This window comes from Etheostoma cragini, chromosome 9, assembly GCF_013103735.1.
Source record: "Etheostoma cragini isolate CJK2018 chromosome 9, CSU_Ecrag_1.0, whole genome shotgun sequence".
NCBI lineage: Eukaryota > Metazoa > Chordata > Actinopteri > Perciformes > Percidae > Etheostoma > Etheostoma cragini.
This window is the reverse complement of record NC_048415.1, coordinates 22,593,838-22,618,525: the sequence shown is the minus strand read 5'-3', so window position 1 is coordinate 22,618,525 and position 24,688 is coordinate 22,593,838. Positions and strand designations below refer to the sequence as shown.

Sequence of the window (24,688 nt, the reverse complement as noted above, 5' to 3'; positions counted from 1 at the left end):
ATTGGCTGCTTAGAAATTAAGTGTTAACGAGCAGTTGGACAGGTGTACCTAATAAAGTGGCCGGTGAGTGTATGTATGCACAGAGCTGTGGCAGGAGTTTGTCCCTGGGGGGTAGCAGAGGTGCTGTAGAATCCAGTTTTAAATATAGAATCCCACACAGACAGCTATACACGAACGGATTAGATCAACAGAAATTATTCATATTCCTTTAAATTTTTAACTAACACACCTTGTTAGAAGAAAGACCATAGCACTCTGGCTCATTTTGCCAGGGACTAGGTCAAATATGCTTTAAAAGGATTTGAGAGATTTCATTCATTTTACCTGAATAAGGCCTTAACATATTGGGCTTAAGATATTTTTTCACACATGAAATCATCATTAAATAAACAGATTTTGACAATGTTTTGGATGTGGGGGAAATCAAAGACAATTAGACATAGTAGTTTGTGCCAATCACATGTTGTGCTATTAACCAATACTGGTCAGGCAATGGCAGCTGTTACAGTGGGTTTTTATGCACTTAAACATGATGACTCATCTGGTACTCTAAGGCAATGAAGATGGAAATCTTAGTTGGGTAATGTGAGACGTTTTCTGACAAATACTACTATAACACCATATGGGAATGAAAGGAACATGACTGGACGGACACATGGGGACGTGTGAGCAATACCTGTACAAAGTTGTATAGTATTTAATATTTACAGTATGTTCATACAGTAACTAACCCCAATTGGAACAGAATTTATCCCGGTGAATTCTGAAAGAAAGCAATGAGATAATTATTGTGTTTCAGCAGCAAAACTGCAGTGATGGCTCAGGGATGACTGTGACTCTATAGTGACAGCAGGAGTTGGCATAATCACTTCGGGATGTTTCCAAAAAACAATCCTGTAATCCAATGGGCTTGTCTGACAATCATTCTCATGGGAAATACAACTGATTCCAGTGAGCGCTGTCGACAAGTCCCTTTCTTTAACCTGAGCTCAGGCTTTGCTGTTTACTACTTCTCAGGGTTGGCCTGTGAGGAGGTCATGGAGCACCACCAGACCAATCTTAAGCATTTTTAGGGTGTTTTCACCAAAAAAATGTTCACAGATTTATGACCAAACACACATGTCACATTTGGCTTTAATCAATGCGTGCAACAATCAAGGATTTGAACTTTGAATATTTTTGAAGTTTTTATCCACGACCTTCCACTTCCGTCCCTCTTTTGTCCGGGTGTCAGTTACTCTCATCTTCCTCTGTGTTGGCACTCTAACCTGTGGCTGATTTCTGAGGAGTATGGTTACCTGGTCCTCAGATCTCTGCAGGGTAAATCCAGACAGCTAGCTAGACTATTTGTCCAATCTGAGGACTATGGTTACCTGGTCCTCAGATCTCTGCAGGGTAAATCCAGACAGCTAGCTAGACTATCTGTCCAATCTGAGGACTATGGTTACCTGGTCCTCAGATCTCTGCAGGGTAAATCTGTAAATTTGTGTTTTAGTGCTGCAACTGAGGATTAGTCTCAACATAAATGAATCATCTCATTATTTTCTCAAACACTAGATTAATTTCTAGTCTACATAACATCATAAAATGGTCAAAAAAAGGCCATCACACTTTTCCTACAAGATGACATATTGAAAAAGCTTGTTTCTTCTGACTAATGGTCTAAAACCCAAACATAATTAATTTGTTATCACAAAAGATAATGGAAATTTATGAAGCTTGAACCGAATATTTGGGGCATTTCTGATCGAAACAATTATGTAAACAACTGCTGATGATTCATTTGCAATTCATTCTTATACACCGTTATATAAAACTACAGAAAGAGGGCCAAAATGGTAATAAGTAAAAAAATATGTACATCTTTATTGTCTTATCCATTGCTTCAACTTGTCCCAATACAAAGCCTGACATGTTATATATTTTTGAAAATCCGATTCACCAGTTGCTACGTTGAATAGCGGAGTATTTGGGCAGAGCAAACAGATGCAGTCACAGCCTGGTGGACAGGCCTGACTGGCAGCTCCACCACAGCTGACAAAGCGTTCTGCCTCTCGAGAGCTCTGAGCCCTTTAGCATGTGCTGCCAGGCAGTAAGGACGAAGGACGCCTCTGTCTCCTTCGGCTGTGTGATTGCCTGATGGGAGTCAGCTGCTTTAGAGGCGCGCCTGGCTCACATCCTCCTGCTGACTAAAGCCTCTAGCACGCTTGGTTTCACCTTTCTGATGGCCCTGGCTTATAAATACACTGCTACTCTTCTTTCAAAGGATTGAACTGGATCACCTTAAAGCTAAAAGCCTGAAGTGCTTCATGTACCTCAAGTAACAAAAACTGAAAAAAATGTAGTGATTCAGTATGTAGGCCTGGAAACCGTGACTTCATAGATCTTCTCATCAGGACAGATGCCTCCTGCAGGCTCACATTCATAACATCTTCCCACCCTCACTGGGAAAATCTAGTCTCCCCTGTGAGCAGCAGCATAAACACTCGAACTGAGCTAATGCATGCAGCATTTTAATTAATACACAACGGTCTCTTTGAGGTTGAGCTAGAAAAAGCTAAATCATTTACAGCCCTACCTGTCACTGTGCTGGTTTTATATAGTGCTTTTCTAGTTTTAACAACTACTCAAAGCGCTTTTACATCATACAGGAAACATTCATCATTCACACACATTCATGCACTGTGGCCGAGGCTGCCGTACAAGGTGCCACCTGCTCATCAGATACACACTCACACACATTCACACTCCGATGCGCAGAATCGGGAGCAACTCTGGGTTCAGTGTCTTGCCCAAGGACACTTCGAAAGAGAGAGAGAGAGTGGAGAAAAGTGGCATGCAAAACACACACACACACACACGCACACGCACTACAGAATGCATGCTTTCATGATAGACTGAACTTTGGCTGTGATTTATGGCTACATATCACAAGTTGTGGTAAAAGAAAGGTGAACGTAAGAAGGGAATGATATGGGGATATACAGCATATGGGGACAATATTAAATAAACAGATGCTATCTGTTGGTCTGCCGAGCATGTTGTCTGCCCACTTAAGATGGGAGGACATGGCTGGAAAAAGGGAGGGTGAGAAGAGCTCTCCTTCCCTTAAGGCCTCATCACAACAAGGCCAGGGCATGATGCAGGAAATGATCATCTCACATTTACTATCCATACATTATAGACCTTATTTATGAGGATATTAATCTCAATATACGTTGCATTACACTGGACTGAAAGTGAGCAGGGTTTTCATAGTCTGCAAAAAAACAATCCACACCTTCTAAGCCTCATTTATGTAATATATATATATATATATATATATATATATATATATATATATATATATATATATATATTGATAGTGATACATCAAAGAAATGACTAACATAGATTTTGTCACTCATTATCATTCTTTGTCTTACTTCTGTGTTGGGATAGAAGTAATAATGCACTAACTTTTGGAAGCACAGTTCAATAATTTGGGGAATGAAAAGAGGAAGTAGAATATAATGTGTGTGGACTAGGGCTGAACAATTTGGGGGGAAAAAATCTAACTGTGAATTTAGTTTTCACTGTGTAACAGAGACAAACACTGTTCTTATGCAAGGATGCAACAATGTTATTTCTATTAATATATATGTATTTATATATATATACATACACACACACACACACACACACACACACACATTCTGTAAATAAATACATACATAATATTTATCACAAAAGCTAAAACTGTAAAAATAAATTTTCAATCAAAAACAGCTCTTTCCTGTTAACATGTCTGATCTGTCTCAGTTCAACAGCAGTATCTACTTCTGGCACTTTGTACGATAATGTTACATAAAGTAACACAAAATCCATGAAACATCCACTGAAACTATTCTGTAAACAATCTATGATAAGTATTCCTTCGACTCAATATTCACATTAGATTAATCGCAAGTCTTCACAATTAGCTAATCACATTCTTTCAAATCTCGATTTGAAAAAGATTTATCGTTAACTTATTGGCCTATATCTATTATACAATTATACAAATATATTATAGAAATATATATTCGATTAATCGGGTATATTTAGTGGACCTGGGCCAGAGATGTGACCCATGGCCATTCAGATCATTCAAATGCAGCGCAGTGACGATACAGACGTTTCACACACACGATGTGTGTTTCTGCCGTTCGAGCCGTGCTGGACCCGTTCATGATGAGTCAGCCGTCTCTCTGCGAGTAGCGACCATCGCACTCCCCTAGCAGTTATAAATAGCCAATGTGACAATAAAATTTGTTTTGGTTAAAATCAACAAATAATCGTGAGAATAATCCTGATTAAAATTTGGATCAAAATAATCGTGATTATCATTTTGAACATAATCGTTTAGCCCAAGCACCATTGCATTCTACTCATCCCTTCCTTTTTGTTTTTAATCAATGATTAATTTATTTTTCCACCACTGAGACACTGATAAGGGAAGTTGTCTGGTAGAAAGCTGTTATAATAACTCTGTTTCCCAGCCTTTCCACAGCCAACTTTGCCCAAATATAAGCCTGTCCCAGAGCAATTTGTGACAAAGAGATGGTTAAAGAAACATCAATGCATCATGAAGATTCAGCGGCTTAATAACACAAAGACATTAGTCCAAACAGTCAGTGTGAAATGTCTGGCTCTGTAAGCTTTCCTGACTTATGTAGAAATATTAGAGGATACAGCAGTAGCAACTGTGAAAGCACAGCATCACAGCGCTGACACAGACAATTTAATCCACACACAATGAGCCATTCAAAGCTCATTACAGCGCAGCAAACACTGCTAACACTGGAAAATAGGCACCGTTTTATCCTTTTCTGCGAGGTTAGCAGGATGAAGTAAGACCAAAAAGACAGGTCTTTTTAGCAACACTTATGTTATGATTAAAAAATAATAGCGATTTTTTTTCATATTTTTTTATGATTTAAAAAAATAAGCTGAACAATATTTTTGACCATGTTTAACCCTCTCTAGCTCTCCATGCTGTGCAATTCTCTCAATGCAAAAAAATATGATATTCTGGGAAATAGACTTGCTTGCTTTCTGGCAGAGAGTTAGAGGAGAAGCTACTGCAAGCCGCTGGTTAGCTTAGCAAAATGACTGGACACAACTAGCCTGGCTCCATCAAAAGGTAACAAAATCTGCCATATTTTTCCCGCAACTCCCTATTCTTTTAATAGACTTCCATTCCTGGTGATAGACAGCAGGCTTTAGTTAAAGATGTTTATACTGAAGAGGAAAAGAAAGTCAACTTAGACGGAAGAGGTGAGGAAAAAGGATCAAGACCTGAGGCAGTCTTTAGAGACTGCTGTAGAGGATTAAATGCAGGGCCAGTTTAACACTTGGGCTTGTGAGACTGAAGCCGCATGTCTCAAGCTTTGGAAGGACCACGAGGCTGCAGAAATGTATTTACTCTACTGGATTTCTTTTTTATTACTATATAAGTAGATAAGGTTTGTTTCTGAAGCAGTAACACTGTAGGGTTCATTTTCTGTGTGTCTGCAGACTTGTGCAAAGACTTCTATAGGTGCCGTGGTTGCAAACGCAATATTCTGTTTTTAGAACAACGAGCGAGATTAGGCTGCTTTACAGAACAGGGTGAGAAATAGTGACTGCTCGATGGCCCTCAGCCCTCCTGATTAGTTCTAAAGGTATCTGTTTTAACATTCATGCTGACTAAAAATGTACATGTATGCAATCACACACACACACACACACACACACACACACACACACACACACAGCTGTTTTATACTTCTGCGTTCAAATTGACAACGTGCCCCTGCAGATCCCTCTGTGACGCCGCTAACCCCTCTCCGAGCCCTCCGCCGTGGCTCAACGTGCACGTCCTAAAATTTTTAACTTTGCGTTGAGGCGATGCAGACTGCAAGAATTGTGATTGGTCAACTCGTCCTGTGCGTTCCTAGTTGGTGTTTCAAGCAGCCTACTGTGCGGAGCAGCAACATGCTAGTTCACTGACATAATAATGTCAGTGAACTAGCCAACTAGTCATTGTTATGACATACAGTATGTCAACAATGACTGCGTTATGCGTTTGTAAAGTGTCAATCAGTAATGTTTTGACATTGGCACTTCGCAGACACCTCGCAGACAACCTCAGACTTATTTTCTGGTTACAGTAACTAGGTCAATAGATTTTACGGTGTATATTTCTCAATACTTTTCACAAGATCTAAGCAAGAAAAGGCCAAACAAATAAGATTATTGTTTTAGCACCACAGTCTATGGGATTTTCCATTCTGAGCAACAAAGACTATGGTGTTTGTTAGTTATGGTGGTGAAATGCACCGAGATGCAAAGCAACCCCAACGCAGAACTCCCAAAGGATGATGCAGAAGCCTAAAACTTTTAGGGTTTTGTCCTGATGTCTCCTCCCTTCCTTGTGTTCTCAGTTTTTTTCACCTTCCCTTTGTCCCTGTCAGTCTTGTCTCTTTTTGGCTGTGTGGGTGTGTTCAGCAGGCTCATCTCCACTGGCAGTGCTTTCCACCTGTGGCTCGTCACCATCTGCAGCTCACCGCACCTGTGGCTCATCATTCATTACTCTCCCTGGTTCTGCTCCCACTCTTTGCCAGTTCATCAGATTACCACACCTGGTATTACGGTCCAGCCTCTTTATAGTTTGTCAAGTACTTTTGTCTTTTTGCTAACGATCCGTTCTCCTTCCGCCATAGTGTCATCCCTGTGCCTACTCGTTGCCTGCCTGCCATCCTGTCTGTCCGCCCTGACCGCTCCTCGACACACCATCACCTGAGCTCCGTCAAGCCTGGATTTCCACAACCCTTTGGCTCACCCTGTTATATCAATAAATCCTGCCTGATCTCGTTACTCCGGTGTCCGCTTCTGGAGTGAGCTTCTGTGCTGGAAAGTTACCGGACGCCACAATCATCTGAACATACGGAGACCTCCAGAGAGAGTTGTGTGGAGCTGAGAGTCTTAATTAGATTGGGTGAGGGCTTGAATGTAACAAACGTTCATTTATATCAAAAAGTGACACACTAAAGCCTTAAGGTGTACGTTTCACTATCAGAGGACAGATAATCATTAGAGACAAAAGGTTCCCTCTGTGGGCCTGTCATAGCACATACCTGATATGTGTTGTCAAAGCTGTCATACATGAACCGTGTGATCAGAGACGTCTTTCCAACTGCAAGAGAAGAAAAAGACAGAATGCATTAAATGAAAGACAAGAGGCTTTGTCTTACTCTTTTCACACACTCAATAAAGGTAACAGCAGGAATGGTGGTTATGGTTTCAGTCAAGGCTGTCACTGCTGCCCAGGGAGCTCATTAGTGGTTGTGAGGCTGACCAGGAGGTCAGCGGTGGCATCAGGCAATGCTGCTGCCACTACTGGCATTATTTCTGTTCCAAAACAACGGAAATTTCACTTTTAAGATATTCAATGCGGAGAACGGGGTGATGAGACGCAAAGATGCAAACTCATTTTTACTTAACTAAAGGAAAGCTCAACCATCTTCCCAGATAGAAGACCAACATTTTGCAGGTTTAAAGTGGGAAGAGCGGAAAGGAAAATGTGATGTCATGTACGTATTGCCATGCACTAGAAGCAGACATAGTGACCAATGCTGGTTCAACCTGTTAGCATAAAGTCCAACCAGTTTAGTCTCGTACACCTGCCCAGACCAGTGAAACCGGAAATCTTTCCAACTCTAGTCATCTCTAAATGAAAACTAACATTTATGGTGTTTGGTGGTGTCAGGGCTAGTTGTGAAATTAAACTGAACTTAAAGGCAGGGTTGGTAACATTTTCCAATGGACACTTTTTATATATTGTTAGAAATGGTCTTTAGCCCCTGACAGCAATAAATAATGTATAGCCTCTGAAAAAAAGAGCAAAAAAGATCTGTCATCCGTGCATGCTCAAACTCAATAATCCGACACTGGAAAGTACGAATGAAATGCCTCCTTGCCCCGCTGTGCATACTCTACCCCTCCCGTGTACGAGCTAGTTTTTCATTGCCACTGGAGTTGCTACAAGTCTTCTGGAGTATGGAGGGGAAAACTCAGCAAAGGTTGCCACTGCCGCAGTTGACTACAACTAGCCGCTCGGCATACAACTCGCGGACCAACTATTGTAAACACTGGCATAGCTTTCCAGCAATAGTGACAGCTGACCGGCCAAGCCGGCCGTCACTTGGATCTCTGTGGTAAAATCAGCCGACGCTAAAATTATTGTCACCCGTAAACTGATAGTACTGGTAAATTCTCAGATTGATGCATGGAGCTCACAGGAGCTAGCTACGAAGCTGAGGGAGTTAATTCAGTAATGAATTCATCATTTTAGGAGCATAAGGTATGATATACCTGAATGAATTACTTCTGAAACAAAGCTGTTGAGACAGGATTCCCTCTTTGATAGATGTTTTCAGATTTGTTATCCTCACTGGGAAAATTGGGAAGCCAGCAGAAATCAATCCCATCCTCTTCTCATATCCATTTAGCAGCAGTGCAGATGGTTGACTGAGAGCCAGTATCTTACATCAATAAAACTCCAGTGGAACAGATCCTAAGTGCTCCAGTTAGGCCTAATCAGCCTGTAAACACCGGCCAGGCCCTGGATGGAGCTGAATACCGCTGTACTGACGTGACATCTTATTGAGTCTCTACTAACAGACCTAAGTCTACTCCTCTTCACATCCCCCCCAGTGCAACATGCAACATCGTTTTTGTGCAGCTCCATTTCAAAATGTTATTCAATATTTGTGAAATTTGAATTCATTATTTATGTGAAAGAAATGTACTGTGACTGAGTCCTTATAATTTGCAAGCACACTTAGTAAACACAATCTTAATGAATCTTTAATTCACAGTTCATCAAATGGCACCCAAATACAATTGTTGACAGAAAGAGTTTGAATCAGGCAGATTTATTACATGTGCCTGTGCCCTCACTTGGTTTCCATATCTGCAAGACAGAATTTTATGCTAAGCTACTGATTATGCTAATGATCACATGCTAATACATCTGTTTACTTAGCTCCAGACCTTTCCTACTAGACACATACCCGCTATTTTATCTAGTTCTACAAACTCAGTCATGGTCTTTTGGGAATTCATCTACTTAAGTCTGTATGCGTGACAGAGTTATAGTAGAAGTGTTGCTCAGCATATTCAAGTATAAAGGGTGGTACCTTTTGTATTAACTTTATAGTATGAGGTTTAGTTACTATATTTCCACCGTGAATATTTGTTTGGCACAGCATGCCTACACATCAGTGGTTATTACAGGCCACATTAGAATGGAGACTCTGATCCAACGTCCTTGTTGCTGACTCATCCTCGGGGGAGGAGGAGGACACTAGGCAACATGAGACAGCACTCTCTGTGCTGAATGAGTCACATTTCAGGGACAGACAGCACGTCCTAATTTCTTCCTCTAGTAGAATCTGGGAGAGTGCAGTTTGAAGAAAATCTGATGAGACACCCACATTCATCCAACCAACAGTATTCTGAAAATCTTAAAAGCCTGAACTGAGTTTGGTATTCAATCTTTTTTTTTCATTATCTTAGGATATAACTCCAAGTCTCTTTGTGTGAATTTCATTACTGGGGAGAAAGCAAGAAGGTTAGTTACGCTTGTGGCTGCAATGATTTAATGCATTTTTTTGCTAGAAGAGAAATGAGTGGCAAGACAGATTTTTTATTACATTTCAGAATTATCTATTATTATTTATCTATATATTATTTCTGAACATTTCCCCTTATTAAGCTTCATATCCTTTTTTGCCGTTAACACTAAACAATATTTTAGAGATTATGATGGGATGCAAATGATAAGCTTTAATCAGGCAAAGTAAAATCCGAAGCAGCAGCAGAAATAACCATCATTCTTTCATTTAGGTCGTAATAGAAGTGTGATCTCCCAAGGCATTGGGTTTACAGAGAAAACTGTGGCTTATTCTATTTCAAAGGGAAGGACAACATTACACTACATGAAGATTAGTGAGTGTTAACGTGTTAAAACTGACTAATACCATCTTTTAATGAAATTGCTGTACAAAAACCATGTCCTACAATCCACATGAGTAAGTTTAGTGAGTACTTATCACAAATATGAAAAAGGTAGATAAAAAAGGTTGACTGGTCTACGTAATGGTACATATTCCCTTTGGTGGAAAACACATTTATGATTCCAGGCCATCTGTGACATTCAGGCTATTTAAACTAGCTTTTCCATCAATGTCTGGCACCTCTTGATTACTGTCACACTCTAATCAAAGTCTACAAGTTCCTCTTGTGCAAATAGCCCGCTTAATGACAGGAGAAAGATGTCCACAAATCCAAACATCTTCTGAAAACAGCAGACTAATTCCCTCTCATCAGCCAAGCTAACCTGCGCCTGGTAATAAAGATCCAGTGGGCTTATTTTAAGAACAGCTCATTCAAGTCCTGATCTGCTACTGGACTCAAAGGAGGATCTCAAAATAAATTTGCTAATGTGTTCCTCTTTTGTTAATGTTATTAACAAATTAGTAAATTAGTGGCAGTCTGGACGCTCCATGGTTTGTTGTGATTTCTTGATAATGTCCTGATTAAGATCCCAGCCTTTAACAACATGATCCCTATTCAATTGTACCTGCTTTCGCTGCAAGCCTACATTTGTAGTGCTGGAACAGCATATCGTTTTATTTAAATGGGTGTGTTCACTTTAAGGAAGTTTTTCTTTTCAATTATGCAGCTGCAGGGTTAGAGAGGATGAATTCATGAGGTTACATAAGGCATTTAAATCTTTAACATCCTAGTGCAGCGATGTATGTGAACTCGATATGCCATTAAGACCTGCAGTTAGAAGAAGTCCACAAGCTGGCATAAAAACAGACAGCACCGTCTGATAAGATCGTCTGATGGGGGCAGACATCAAGACTTGTACGACTAACACGGTATGTGTTATATGCCAATGTAGTTGCATTGGGGAAAAAATGGTTAATGCCCCATCATAGATTATCTTCAACATGTTCCAGGGATTGCTCCAGCAATGCTGTATCACTTAGGCTGTATTGGTTTGAGACAGAATTTTAAAACAATTGTCAAAATCATTGCAGCACAGTCAAGGATATCCTGACGTTAAGTCCCTAGCATAGATCAAGCTCCAAAAGCAGCAACAATGCAAATCATGGGCACCTTTCATTATATCTTATACACCTGTAAAATGGGGGGGGGGGGGGGGATTTGACACGTAAGTGGGTGCTGCAAGCCATCTTTGCAGTGCAGAGCTTTTAGTGGAAGGAGAGGAGGAGAGACGAATTTGCTAACCAACTTCAATTTTTCTTTTTTTATGATTCAAACTTATTGAGTTTAAATTTTTACAGTGAACAGGCAAAATTGTAATGTGTTGATCTTGAATTATCAGGCTGAGGGCACTGAAATAAGATAATAAGGATAGAATTACACTTGAAAAAATAGAAGAAAAAAAAATTAGACCATTAAATAGACCATGCACGACATGTTAAGCAGTCTTTCCAGGAGACTACCAAAACACTGCTCCACACCCATTCATTGACCAATGTGAGGTTGAGGTAGTCCACTAACTAGACCCCTGTAAACCCAAACCACTTCCATCCTCAATTTCGTGACGGCCCCCTAAGAACAGGCCACAATGATTTCTCAATTATTTCTTTATATATGTTATTTATATATAATCATATAAATAAAACATACTGTACTTGAACTATTACCACACTCCGTAAGCTATCAGCTATGCAGTCGTCCTATACGGCTTGATAAATAGTAACACAGATAGGGCAAACCTGCGTAGTGGGTTTCCAATTATAGGCATGGTTTTAATGAAGTGTCTACTGGTGTGATGCTTCAAAGACTTAGTGGAGTGAGTTAGCAACATGAGGGCCAATTAACAGAGAGGAACGAGCACCTGCTGCTGCACAACCTGCACTTTCACCAGCAGGGTTCTGCTGAGCACAGTCAGCAGACACCTCATCAAGGCATCTCTTAAGAGATCAAAATGCAATTTTACGGCATGTTAAAGGCCCTGCACAGTTGGACTCACATTAGGCTCTGCCATTAGTGAAGTATGCAACCATAAAATTAGTTAGTTAAGGAATTTCTCACCTCTGCACCTACATAATCAGTGGCAAAAAAAAAAACATGCTAGAACCAAATTGATATATATCTAAGAAATATGACAAGAACTGGAGATAATTGTATTGAATGTGTGTGACTGAAACAGAAACAAATATTAGGACATGTGCAAATGGGATTTACAGGAGGGTCTAAATTAAACTTTAATGTACAACTTTTTCCAATCTAAGTTTATAAAGGGGACGTTTCTTTCCTTGAAGAATAGTCCTGCACACACGAACGAGCGATCACATGCATAGTTCCCCTGTTAGTGCCGAGGTGCCCTTAAGCAAGGCATCACCCCCCAAAACTGCTCCAAGAGTGCGGTGCCATGACCCTGAACGACCCTCTGAATCGCATGTGTGTGTGCTGTGTGTATGAAGAGTGGTACGTGTAAAATACACTTAAATCACCATTTACATGTACTTGTTCAAGCTCTCCCTTCAATAAACTTCCAAATACCACTTCTTGCTGAGCTCTATAAAGCAGAAAACAAACTGAGGTGTCCATCCAGCCCTGCAGCTGGGTGCCGAGCAGCCAGGTAAAACGCTCACTTGGCAGCCTTCACGGAATACCCCTGAGGACTTGGCAGCCAATCAGAGCATGGCGGTGCTTTCTGCGAGCACGACTCCTACTCACAAGGAGATGGATAAAATTAAAAACAATATGTGTCATGCCTTTGCACAACACCGGGATGAGAGGTGGGCACATTGGAGAGAAGCAGATATCTTATATTTATCAATGAGTGAAGAAACAGAGAAAAGTAAGTGGTTATTCATGATTGTCCATGCTGAGGAAGGAGAGCACAGAGACCTGGAGAAGATACAGAACAGTGGGAGAGACATGGACTCTTGTATCTGTGTACTTGTTTATTCATAGTCACAGCAGCTGGCATACAGAGCCCAACAGGAGAAAGCCAAACAGCAGATGGCATCCAAATGAATTTCCTTCAGTCTAAATTAACGACTTGCACACACATTAAAAAAATCTAAAGCAACTGCCACCCTTAGAGCAGTTCAAAATCTTTCTGCAACCAAACTCTCTAGTTTCTCTATCACAACTGTACATGGATGTTGCACTAACAGAATGTGAGTTATATCAATTGACAGAATACTCTGATTGACACAAAGTTTAGGATCAGGTGCCTTGCTCAAGGGCTATTAAACAGACATATTCCGCACCATGTCATAGTTTATTTCACCCAAAGAGTAATTGGAAGATGTTTATAACAATGTTACAACAAAAGTCTTAACATTGTTGGGTCCGAGGACTTATCTCCAATGGGAGAATAATATAACATCTTGCAATTTTCATAACAGCAAATCCCAAAACTGAGCAATGGTGAACTGGATTCAACAATAATAGATAGATGTGAGGCTGCCTCAGGCAAGCTGTGGGACCCAGCTTCATCCCCCCATACCTAGAAGATATTAAGCAAACACATAAGAGAGTAAGTTATTTGCTGTATGTTTATGTGAATAAATTGTAGAACTATCCAGCTTTGTCTGCATTTTGTCTGTCTGGAAAGAAACTATGACATCCTGCCTGTTGCTTGTAACCTTAGTGTTGCGTGACATTGTTAAAATAATGAAGCTCTATAGGCCAGGTGTGTTAAGCCTAGCTCTTGCCTGCATGGTCCTGCATTGGTGGAACTTCTATTTACCGTGCCACTATGTCAGGAATATATAAGAGTGAGTAAAGCATGAAGATAAAATAAAAAGAAGCAAAAAAACACCTTCAAGGTGATTTGTTGGTAAGATGATGTCTTAATATGTAAGCTAAATTCTGGCTGTGGTTAATAAAAGTTAAGTTTTTTAATCATCTGTAACTGTGTCACATACAGTATAAAACATTGTTTCAAAGGCTTTTCAGCATGTGTGTGTCAAGTTTAATGAAACACACACAGCTGCTATCACTTAATTTGTCTGATTAGACCTCTGCTCAGGACTGTGCTTGATTGACATCTCCCTGCACCTGTAAGGGCAGGAGAACCTGTATTTTTCTGGTTAATATAGAAAGTTTGTTAATGTCACATCATTTCCAGCATAGCTCTGCTCACCCCCGTTAGACCAGGTCTAATCAGCCAGAAGTAAAAACACCTGTGTTTGTGTACCAGTCATGTTACCTCAAATCACCAAAACACTTTTTTACTTTGCTATAGCAACTCCTATCATAAGGACATAACAAAGCTGAACTCAGTTTGGTCCAGCTAACAGCAGTCTGGGCTACATCGGTTGCTCCAAGACTTTGGTCCAGACTGAAATATCTCAACCACTAGATGGACTGCCGACATTCATGTAACAGTCAGCAACGTAGATTTCGGTGCCGCTGCTCTCTGATGCTCCAAAACAATGAGAAGCAACAGAAGCATCGCTGCTTGTGGCAATAGTTAACACTAACGTTACACTTAGCAGTAGGTAACGTTAGCCTACTGTTAGCTAGTAGCTGGATTAAACAAGGGTAAAATGCTGACTGCTAAACTGGACTGAAGAAAATGTGCAATATGAGCCAGGACACTTCATTTACCAGTTCCTCTGAATAATGTATGAATATGCTTTCAAAATCAACAATGGCTGAATCTCCCGTGCACACAAAAAGCTCTTAGAAAGCCATTTCAGCCCCCATGCTGGGGCTGTCCAATGAGACATTTGATGTTACTAAAAAGAATAGTAGCACACACACACAAAATCTGATTTGAGAAATTACAAACAGGTGCGGAAAGTGTTCAATACACACTGTTGAATATGTTGCGCCAAGAACGGTTTACCAATCATTTCCTTTGTGCTTTTACTTGAGAAGAAAAGATTACACTACTATATCTACTGATAGAGAAATGTTACTAGTTACATTGCAGATTTAGATCTTACTAGCAAAATGTTACCATTAAAATAAGATGTATTATTATTCATAAGGTAAAAGTAAGTCAACTGGCCCTCGCTTATCAACCTAACGTAGAAACCAGTGCAGATATGAGCGCAGAAATCATCTTACAACAGGCTTCATGTTGGATTCATGAAACATTCATATCACACCAATCAGAGCATCAATGAGCCGATCAATCAGGTTGTACTTTGATAAATGCAGAGGCTGGAAACGATCATGATGTAAATATCACAGCCCAATATATTCTCGGTTTAGGCCTTGTCACTTCAATTTATGACATGGCCAGCCATGTAAATGTCTGTTTTTGCCATGTCATGTTTGATATAAAATGATTGACAGCTCTACTAATTATAGTCAGTTAGGAAAAATTCAAAACAAAAATTGTTCATTTTAAGTCAGTCAATTCAATTACACATGTCAATATCTCTGTAATTTACATGGTCAAAATGATTGACCTAAGTGAAGTGCAGTATAATCAAGTTTAGAAGAAAAGGGTTACAACATACTGTATTTGTACATTGGCATAGAACCAGCAGTTTATAACAAAATATAGTAGTGATATTTGTATAGAGCCGATCAAAGAGATGCTGACTCAAGGCTGACCTCACCCTACGAAATTGTAGGTTGTTGACCTTGGATCTTTGTTCCACAGTAGAAACAAACCAAGCACTGTAACCATTGTGTTTGGATCAAAGCTTGGCTTTGTTCCAAGGCTAAAATATCCCAAAGCTGCAGGATTACGTGGGACAAAGTACTCATCTACTTCTAAAGAATCATTGAGGTTCCAGGATGAAATTAGATAGACAAAAGATTTAAGCAGGGCCTGGAGATGACTTCCTTTCCATCAAAGGATGTTGACGGGATAAGCTTTAAAAAAAAAAAAAAAAAAAGTCTGTGGAAAGACAGAAATACATCTGAATGAAAACCACAAGATCTAATGTCCCACCACAAAACTAGCCGTCACTAAATACACAGACATCATGAGCTGCAGTCCCACAGCATCTCTGCCACCTGTTTCTCTGCAAGTTGTCTGGTAGTGATTTATTTCTTTGTCCACTGAGTTAGATAAAACACTTCCTACTATGGTGAACTGACGTGATGAATGTTGATCTTCCCTTCACTCCATAAATCCCAGTAGGACCTTCTGCATGGTACTCACACTGGAATCTCAATGAGACAATATATTCTTACAGTCACATCTACGGCACTGAACAGTTCACATTCAAAACATTAACTACCTAATATCCTCTTGACACATCTTATCAATACATAAAACCCCCACCTGCTGAACTCAGTGACGTGTCACATCCCATGCTGGGTAATTGACAGCCTTCCTGCACAGGTGGGATTTTATTCACAGAGCTGTTCTATTAAAGCAAAGGGGATTATGTTTAAGCGGTATTCCCTCTCTCTCTCCTTCAAAAGAGCTCACATTAAGCAAGAGTCCAATCTATTTCTAAGAAAAAACTTTAGAGAGAATGGTCTGCAGTGGTCTCTGCGGCTGAAAGATATGAGGTACTTTAAAAACTCTGTTCCTCCAGTTTTTCTCTAACAAGCAGGGTAAGAATGTGTAATAGGACCAGTACCCACTTTTTAACAACATTATTCTTGCTCTTTGTAAAACTGTCTCATCAGATATTGCTTCCAAAATCTTTAGACTGGCACACAAGCGGGAGGAACTGAATAAAGCAGTTTCTTTACATCACTGCATGGGCAACAGACAGATTTGAAATCCTATTTTATTGTGGGCAGCGTGTAGAACTGAGGCTGTGCTCTCCTGTGGGCCTTTGGGAACACGCCCACTCAGCTGTGCAGCATATGTATAGCGCTACCGTCTCTCTGCTTGGTATTCCTTGGCTGCGGACCAGTTCTCGCAGAACTGAAATCCCCTCTTAATAAGTAAGAACTTAACATGTTAAGTGTATATATACGTATATTATTATTTAAGTCATAAAAAGGATGTGCTTTATGAAACAGCAGTGACTACCAGTGCTAGTTTGTGTCTTTTAGCTTTTAGCTTTAGCGCCAGCACACGTGTCAAACTCAAGGCCAGGGGTCCAAATTCGGCTAATCCCTCGCTAATTTTGATCCGGCCCATATATACATTTAGGTTTGCAATACATTTTGGCCCACCTGCTTTTTGTCTTTTTTCATGTTTTTATTTTCAACATTTTTTATACTTGTTCCAAAGGTTTTTGGCATTTTCTTTGATATTTTTACCAAATTAAGTAAGAAGACTATATGAGACATGCATTAATACAGTCAAAGATATTTGACTTTTCTCATGACATAAGCAATAAATTCTATGTCTGGCCTTTGATGTAATTCTCATTTTCTAGTGTGGCCCTTAGGGAAGGCAAGTTTGACACCCCTGCTCTCCAGTGAAATCCAGTCACACTTTTACACTGTTTAACTGTCATTTTAAGCGTGTTGATGGTAGGCTAACGTTACCTGCTGCTAAGTGTAACGTGTTATTAGTGTTTACTCTAACATCTGGTTCGGAGAATCAGAGAGCAGTACAGACATTTAAGTTGCACTTTAATGGAGGCACCGAAAATGGCGTTGCTATTCCGTCTGGTAGATAAGATAAGATAAGATAATTAAGATAATTTGTTTTATTAGTCCCCAATGGGGAAATTACTGCACTAGACTCTGTGTACACACTTTTTTTGTTAGTACTCACACACAGGCCTGAAATACACACACATGCTCAGGACCCATACATGCACTATACATGGAGAGATGTCAGAGTGAGTGGGCTGCCAGCTGAACCAGCGCCCTGAGCGGTCGGGGGGGTGCGGTGCCTTGCTCAAGGGCACCTGGCAGAAAATGGCAGATACCGGGCAGCGGTGCCATATTAGCACCGGATTTTAACATGCGCTATTAACGTGAACAGAAAATTGCGCTGGCTGTTTCTTTTCACGGCAATCGCCTGGACCAAAAGTGGTGGAGTGACTGAACGGCCATGCCCTCGCTAGATAGCCTTGAGCATGGCCAAAACAGGTACTGTAACACTGTTTAATATAGATAAATACCTTGTGTGCAAGGCTTATAAAAGGACACACACATGCTCCAAGACGTATGTTCCTGCCTCAAAGCCATGGATGGAAAGACTAGCCTGGCATGTTGCCAGGATTGATGCCTTATGATCAATAACGCACATTAGTGGGTAGCTGGGCCGATCAATAGCAGATCAAAGCTGTCAGGGAGTTGTTTCCCCTAATCATTCAGAGAAGAAGAACACTTGCCGGGAACACACAACATGATGTGAAATGAAAGCAATGACCAGTTATCTTTAGACACAGCTAGATTATCAAATGTCGCAGCAGCAGAGATGGACTTCAATCTACAAGTTAATATCGACAGCCTTTCTTTAATCCCTCATTCAAAGGAAAATCCTTCAAGCAGAAGGTCTGGTAACTCTATTTTACTCCCCAGCTTGTTGGCAGTGTCATGGGATTCAGTTTAAGTGGAATATGATGATGTTGGGACAGCCAGACCACTAAAAGAACAGATATTATCAAGGTAGAATTTAGCAATAGCATCCTTTCACTTTTTAGTTAAACAACAAAAGTTCCTCATTTCCGAAGGTGAGCTGATGAGGTTCAGCTGAAGAGAGTTACCAGTGAGCCCCGTGACCGGCCCCCCTCTGCTCTAACCGGCATCTGCTCCACCCTTCACCCAGTTATTCTCACTATACAGTAGTGAGGATCAGAAGAATCTATGTTTACGGATAATCACTGACCGGTACGTGTTAATGATTAGTCAGGATACTGGTTTGAAACCATTTTATAATTTTTAATGGCAGCCAATAATCACACCTGTTGTCTTCCCAAATCAAAAGTGACCCGGTCTGCTTAGCTTGTTTATAAAGCATGCACAATTATACTTTATCACTCAATTATGTCTTACCACTTTGATCCAACTTCATTCCAACTCATCACATTAGAATGTGTGACCATTATTAGCTGGATATCCCCAGGTCAAATTTAACTGATACAATTATATTCACAAACAACAGAGAGCTAATTTACATCAAATTGTTTTACAAAGCTGTAGTGTGATCCACTGCCCCGTGCACCAAGGGTGTGTGTGTGTGTGTGTGTGTGTGTGTGTGCGCTCTAAGAAGTTTCTGTTGGCAAATACATATTACAATTATTGCAAATACATTATCTAAATATCATGCTCCGGAAGGAGTTTTCAGTTTGAAATGAAACATGCCTATACTGAGCCAAACATATTACCAGATGATAATACATCTAATTTAAACTGAAAGATTATGTTGCTGGACCTACTCAATAGGATGCGGTGTTTACCAATCCAGACAGAATTGTGACTTGGCTTCTATTTGCTTAGGTATTTCTGCTTATCATCGTATAATTTCAGTAGAAAAAAGCTGCATGTTATTGATTTGTGCATGTGTGGGTAAATAAGTAGTATCTACATCTACATCTGTGGTTTCACAGCCTCAGCAAGGAAATGTGTTGGCTGCTTCCTGCCTGGGCAAGCCAAAACTCAGAGTTCTATTTGCTCAGAAAGCTTTCCCCTTGATACACAGGGATTGATGCATTAGACAACCAACCAACCCCTACTTTGAAGCATATTGGTCCAGTGATTCAGCACAATTCTAAAGCCAGCTCTAGTTTGTGCGATGGCAATCTCTGTACAGTGAAAGATGGATAATGGCATTTTGATTCAGTGAACAAGATCTCATGCCAAATGTATTCCCATCTGTTTGTCTGTGGTGAAATGAAGCATGCAGCAGGGGATTACCTCCAAACAATTAGCTTTTATAAAGCCCAATGCCGTATTGCTCCTTTGAAAACATGCCTATGTAAAAACTATGACCCAATAAATGCAGAGTTGTAATCTGAGGTGTTCTAAAAATGACCAGGCTGGAATTAAAAACGCCAGAAGCGTGGGCACACAGACTTGGAAACAGCTGATTGGCCTCTTTAAAGACTTCCACTTTGTCAGGGAAATCTTGAGCCAGTTTAGCTAGTCTCTTTTATACAGGCAGTGTAGAAACCACCCAAAGAAGTAAGCTGGAGGAGACTTCCTGACAGCTCATTTAACATTCTGCCTGCTTCCACCCACTTAATTTGAAGCCCGCACTTCTCTGACGTTTGCTGAGTCCTTTGTGAAAAACAGAACATCATGCTATCTTTCCCTTCATAGACACATTTTTCAGACACTTCCACCATTATGTGTCTTGACTATACACAGGAGATATCAACTCCGAAAAAACAAGTGGTCTTTTCACCGCAGCCTCTGTTATGGTGCTCCCGTTCCTGACGTAGCCTACTTGAGTCTGGTCGTGTACATTAATAAATGATAGTGGCAGCGCTGACGGGCTTCAGCCCGCTTGGGCACCAGCTGCACTTATAGCACACATGTCAGAGAGACAACCCAATCCAACACGGGGCTGGCGCTGCCGCTGTCTGGAGCGCTGATTGACAAATTAAGACTCCTCCAGACTGGCTGGGACCCGTCACTGCAGACCTGTAGCCAGGGTCTCCAGCGGCTTAAGAGTTCAAGCCATTTACCGAAGGCGCTACAGATGAGGCCAACCACTACAATCCTCTGAGATTATATTAGGCCAAAGGTTTATCTTGCTGATAAAACCTTACGGCAGTTACCATAACGACCATACGATGGTGATGTCAGCAGTAATTATGGGAAATGTTGATTCGGTGGTCTGTGGTCATTAGTGCAATACACAAAAACACTCTGTAATTCTGTTTGTGTGGCATAAAGTATGTCTTCATAAGACAAAGAGACATAATTAATAGATGTCCTCGTCAATTTTCTTTTGCCAATAAAAAAACAAATCCCATAAAATGATTTTTATAAGCAATGAGTGTAAGCTATAACAAAAACAAAAGGATGTTGCACCATTATTGAGTCAGTTAGTGGTCAACATTGCTTATGATGAGAAATAATTCACTGATGAGAAATGTTCCATTAATAATTGAGGCCTACTCTGTCAGTAACAACCAATGTATGTTCATACAAATCTGTAATTATTCTAGATATACAGAGTAAACCCTGATGAATAAGTAGACTTCCCCTGAGAGAAGGACAAGAAGGGGAGCTGCCGTAAACCTAAAACGCATCATAAACTCAGTCTAACCTGAAGCCTCTGCTTTTCTACCAGAACTACTAGATGCTAATTCAGGATCTAACTGATAATAATAAGAGATTAATCTTGGTATTTGTAGTAGGCACACAGACTCAAACATTTGAAACAGCAGAAATATCCATTGTCCTCTGCTGGAGATGAATTGAGACATGATGTCTGTTAATCTCTCAATCAGCCCAGTTTGGCCTTTATTTAAGATGTCAGACCAGACAAGACAAGACCATGCAGCTGGCTGCATGGTCTTGTGAATTCGTCCACTCCCTGACATAAGTACACTCCCTGACATTGTGTTTGTGCAGCCAAATCCCCTTTGGCTTGTTGCTTGGCACTTAATATCAAAAAATTGCCCATGAGTCAAACCAACCACCAGGCCTATGTTTGTACCATGTCTCATTTCCTATATTGTAGAGATGAAAGGACTGGGAAATAATCCAGTTTCAATGCACTAAAATCTGTCTACTAGGACTGTAGCTAAGCTAATGATTACGTTCCTTATTGATCACTAATTGACTCTTGTTTATATAATTAGCTGTTGTTTCATCTATAAAATAAATTAGAAAAAGTTGAAAATTATGAAAAATGACCATCACATCTTCCCAGAGCCCAACGTCATGTCTTCAGTCCAAATCCCAAAGACATTTCATTTACAATGATATAAAATCCTCTCATTAGAGAATCTGAAACCAGTGAATGATTGGTATTTTTGGACTTAAACGATGATTTATCACGCATTGATTTCTTGTGTCTTGTTTCAGCGCTACTCTTTTACCATAAGAACTGCAGGGCATCATCTGTTGTCAGTATGCATTCCTAGTACTGCTTCAAATCCAGGTAAGGTGTTGAGTGATAATCCCTTGTTGGTATAGAGCCAATGTTTGGTTGTACAGATATTACATATGTCCACTTTAATTTAAGTAAAATAAGTAAGTTGCAAATAAAACCATATACTATGTAATGCATGACCTAACTATACTGGAAGATCAATAGGACCTTCGGAGGACTCCACCGTGACTAATGTGGTTCATTTGGATGCTATAGACCTCTGAATTAGACAGTAAACTACAGACCTGCCCTGTTCAGAGAGACAAAGTCACCTAAACCTAAGGATTCAAATCATGTCTCAGCCAGCTCAGTGGAATGTGGTAAACCATTGGGTTGCCACATTAAAGCCTTGAGAGGGAGACGCTTTTGAATGTCTGAGAGTGTGAAAACAGATGAATCAGTCTCCACAAGATGTCACAATGGTGTCTTATTATGTGTCATGCAGAGATTTTATACTCAAAGAACAATTTATAGATGCAAAAACAAAAACTTGGCCAGCCACAGCAGGCAGACTGGAACAACTCCAGGACAGAGACTGCAGCCACACAAGTTCTCTCATCACCACTGACGACCTGGGTGTGTCTCACACACACGGAGGTTTACCAACTTCTCATCCACAGCATCCGACCCGAGGCTGCACATATTCCCTCTCATTTAACCCGAGGCTGTGTTAAACTAACAGCATGTGTTATTAGAGCCTCTGTTAATGCTACTGTTAAACTTAGAGATTACACTCCAGTCCATTGTGTGAAGCCTTACATACTGGTCATTTGATTAACGACGCCCCCCCCACCAACACACACACACACACACACACACACAAACTTAACAGCAGTAAAGCCATTTTTGTATCTTATCTTTCAGCCAAAGAGAACGCGACTGGCTAGCTACGTGGAGCGGAACGCTGACCGGCCGCGACTTGACACACGAACAAAAAAGAACTTCTCGGGAGAATGAAACATGTCTTACCACTCTGCTCCCCCAGAAAGACGAGTTTGAATTTTCTTAAAGGGTTTCCAAAGTCACTGGCCACGGACATTTTGAGGAGGCGGAGGGGCAGCTCTGGACACCGGGGGACCGTCTGAGTGTAGGCTGCCTGTGCTGGGTGTCGCTGGCGGGAGATGCTGGATGGAAAGGTGGCGGTGTTCCGTTCAGCCCCCCCTGCTCTCTCAAATGAACACACTGCTGCTGCTGCTGCACCGGTCCGTGACGCGCTCTCACCCGAGGCCATTCTGCGCATGCGCGGCCTCTCCTCGTTCTCCGCTGAAACGACAGCCGTGCTATAAAATGACGTCATGGGAGTCGGAGGAGACCAGGGAGGGCGAGGCTGACATGTCTACTGCATAATTGGATCATCCCTAATTATGAAGACATTGGTATACATATTTTGGTATACCAATTATGAAGACATTGGTATACATAGGTGTACCCAACATGCAGATGTGTGTATAGGTTTTCCAGAGATCCAAAAGTGCACTCCCATAGAGAGACAGAGACGTTTTAAAACGAATGACATGAGAGATGTCTCGACTTTTAGTCCCCAGAAAACCTTAGATTCTACAGCATAATGCAACTTGACAGGATCTTTCAAATGTCATCCTTCCATGTAGCCTACTGTAAATGAACCTCTTTCAAACTCCACGCCCCCACTCTGTAGCTGTAATAACGCTGATGACATCATGGCTATTTTATCATACTTTAGAAAACTCATAAAGCCACAGAAAATAATATTCTTACAGGCTGAGTAGTGATTGTGAGTGAGTGGACACATATCATCCTGTATAACATCTGGGGTTTGAAGCAAATATACTTTTTCCATAGGCTGATATTCCCATCCTAGTAGGTCAGCATCACAGCTCCTTGCCAGACCAACACAAGACAATATAGAGTGGAAACAGTAGTACACTTACACGGATCATGTACAGATTTTTACCATTCACTATTTCATATATGTTTACAGTTTGGCAATTTGTGGTTTTTGGATTATTTTCAGTTTCCAATTAGGTTTTTACTTCTTCTTGTTTTATTTCTTTTGTACTTCTTTGAGTGTCTGTGTGTTGTGGTTTTTTGTAATTTAAGTGAGACGTGACTGTAATACTGCATTTTGCCATTGGGATTTGTAAAGCTATCTATATTACCGGCTATTTCTGTGTAATATGACACTTCCATGCATTATATTTTACATATGGGGAGAGAGACATACATGGCATGGGCCGTAATTGACCCACCCTAACTTTCTACACGTTGTGTGAAATTGTGAAATGAATTAAAACACCGAAACCAACGGACATGCATTAAACCTGGTACATTGGGATGATTATCTAGAGTTTAAGACATAAAGACAGAAATGAAAAAAAGACTTCACGCTGACTTGATTAATTGTACTGTATTAGTCAGTAATGCACTCCACTGATGTATAATGTGAGTGGTTAATTCAATTCATGAGTAAAAGTGTATGTACTTGTTATCTGAACATTTATTATCATTGCAATTAAATCAAGTGTTATACTATGTGATTATATATGAAAAGAGTATTGCAGTTATCACAGATGTCTCTGTGTATGAGACAAACATCTATAAAAAATAAACTTAAATATTAAGCTAATACAGGTAATTAGTTACAGAATATGTTCCCATTGGAAATAGAAACCTGAATAGATTCCTTCTTTATAGGAACAAGTAATACACTAAGAT

At 40.4% G+C, this 24,688-nt stretch overlaps 1 protein-coding gene across 2 annotated transcripts in view; it reads right to left on the bottom strand.

The window, feature by feature from the left end:
- rab6ba (RAB6B, member RAS oncogene family a) overlaps positions 1 to 23,223 on the bottom strand; it is a 36,351-nt gene extending 13,128 nt beyond the window's left edge. For both annotated transcript variants that reach the window (XM_034880456.1, XM_034880457.1), the window contains exons 1-2: positions 22,964 to 23,223; positions 7,140 to 7,198 (exon numbers count right to left, since the gene is read on the bottom strand). In XM_034880456.1, the coding sequence (XP_034736347.1) occupies positions 7,140 to 7,198; positions 22,964 to 23,033 (129 nt within the window). In that variant the 5' untranslated portion in view covers positions 23,034 to 23,223. The remainder of the gene's footprint in view (positions 1 to 7,139; positions 7,199 to 22,963) is intronic.
- Positions 23,224 to 24,688: the final 1,465 nt, after the last annotated feature.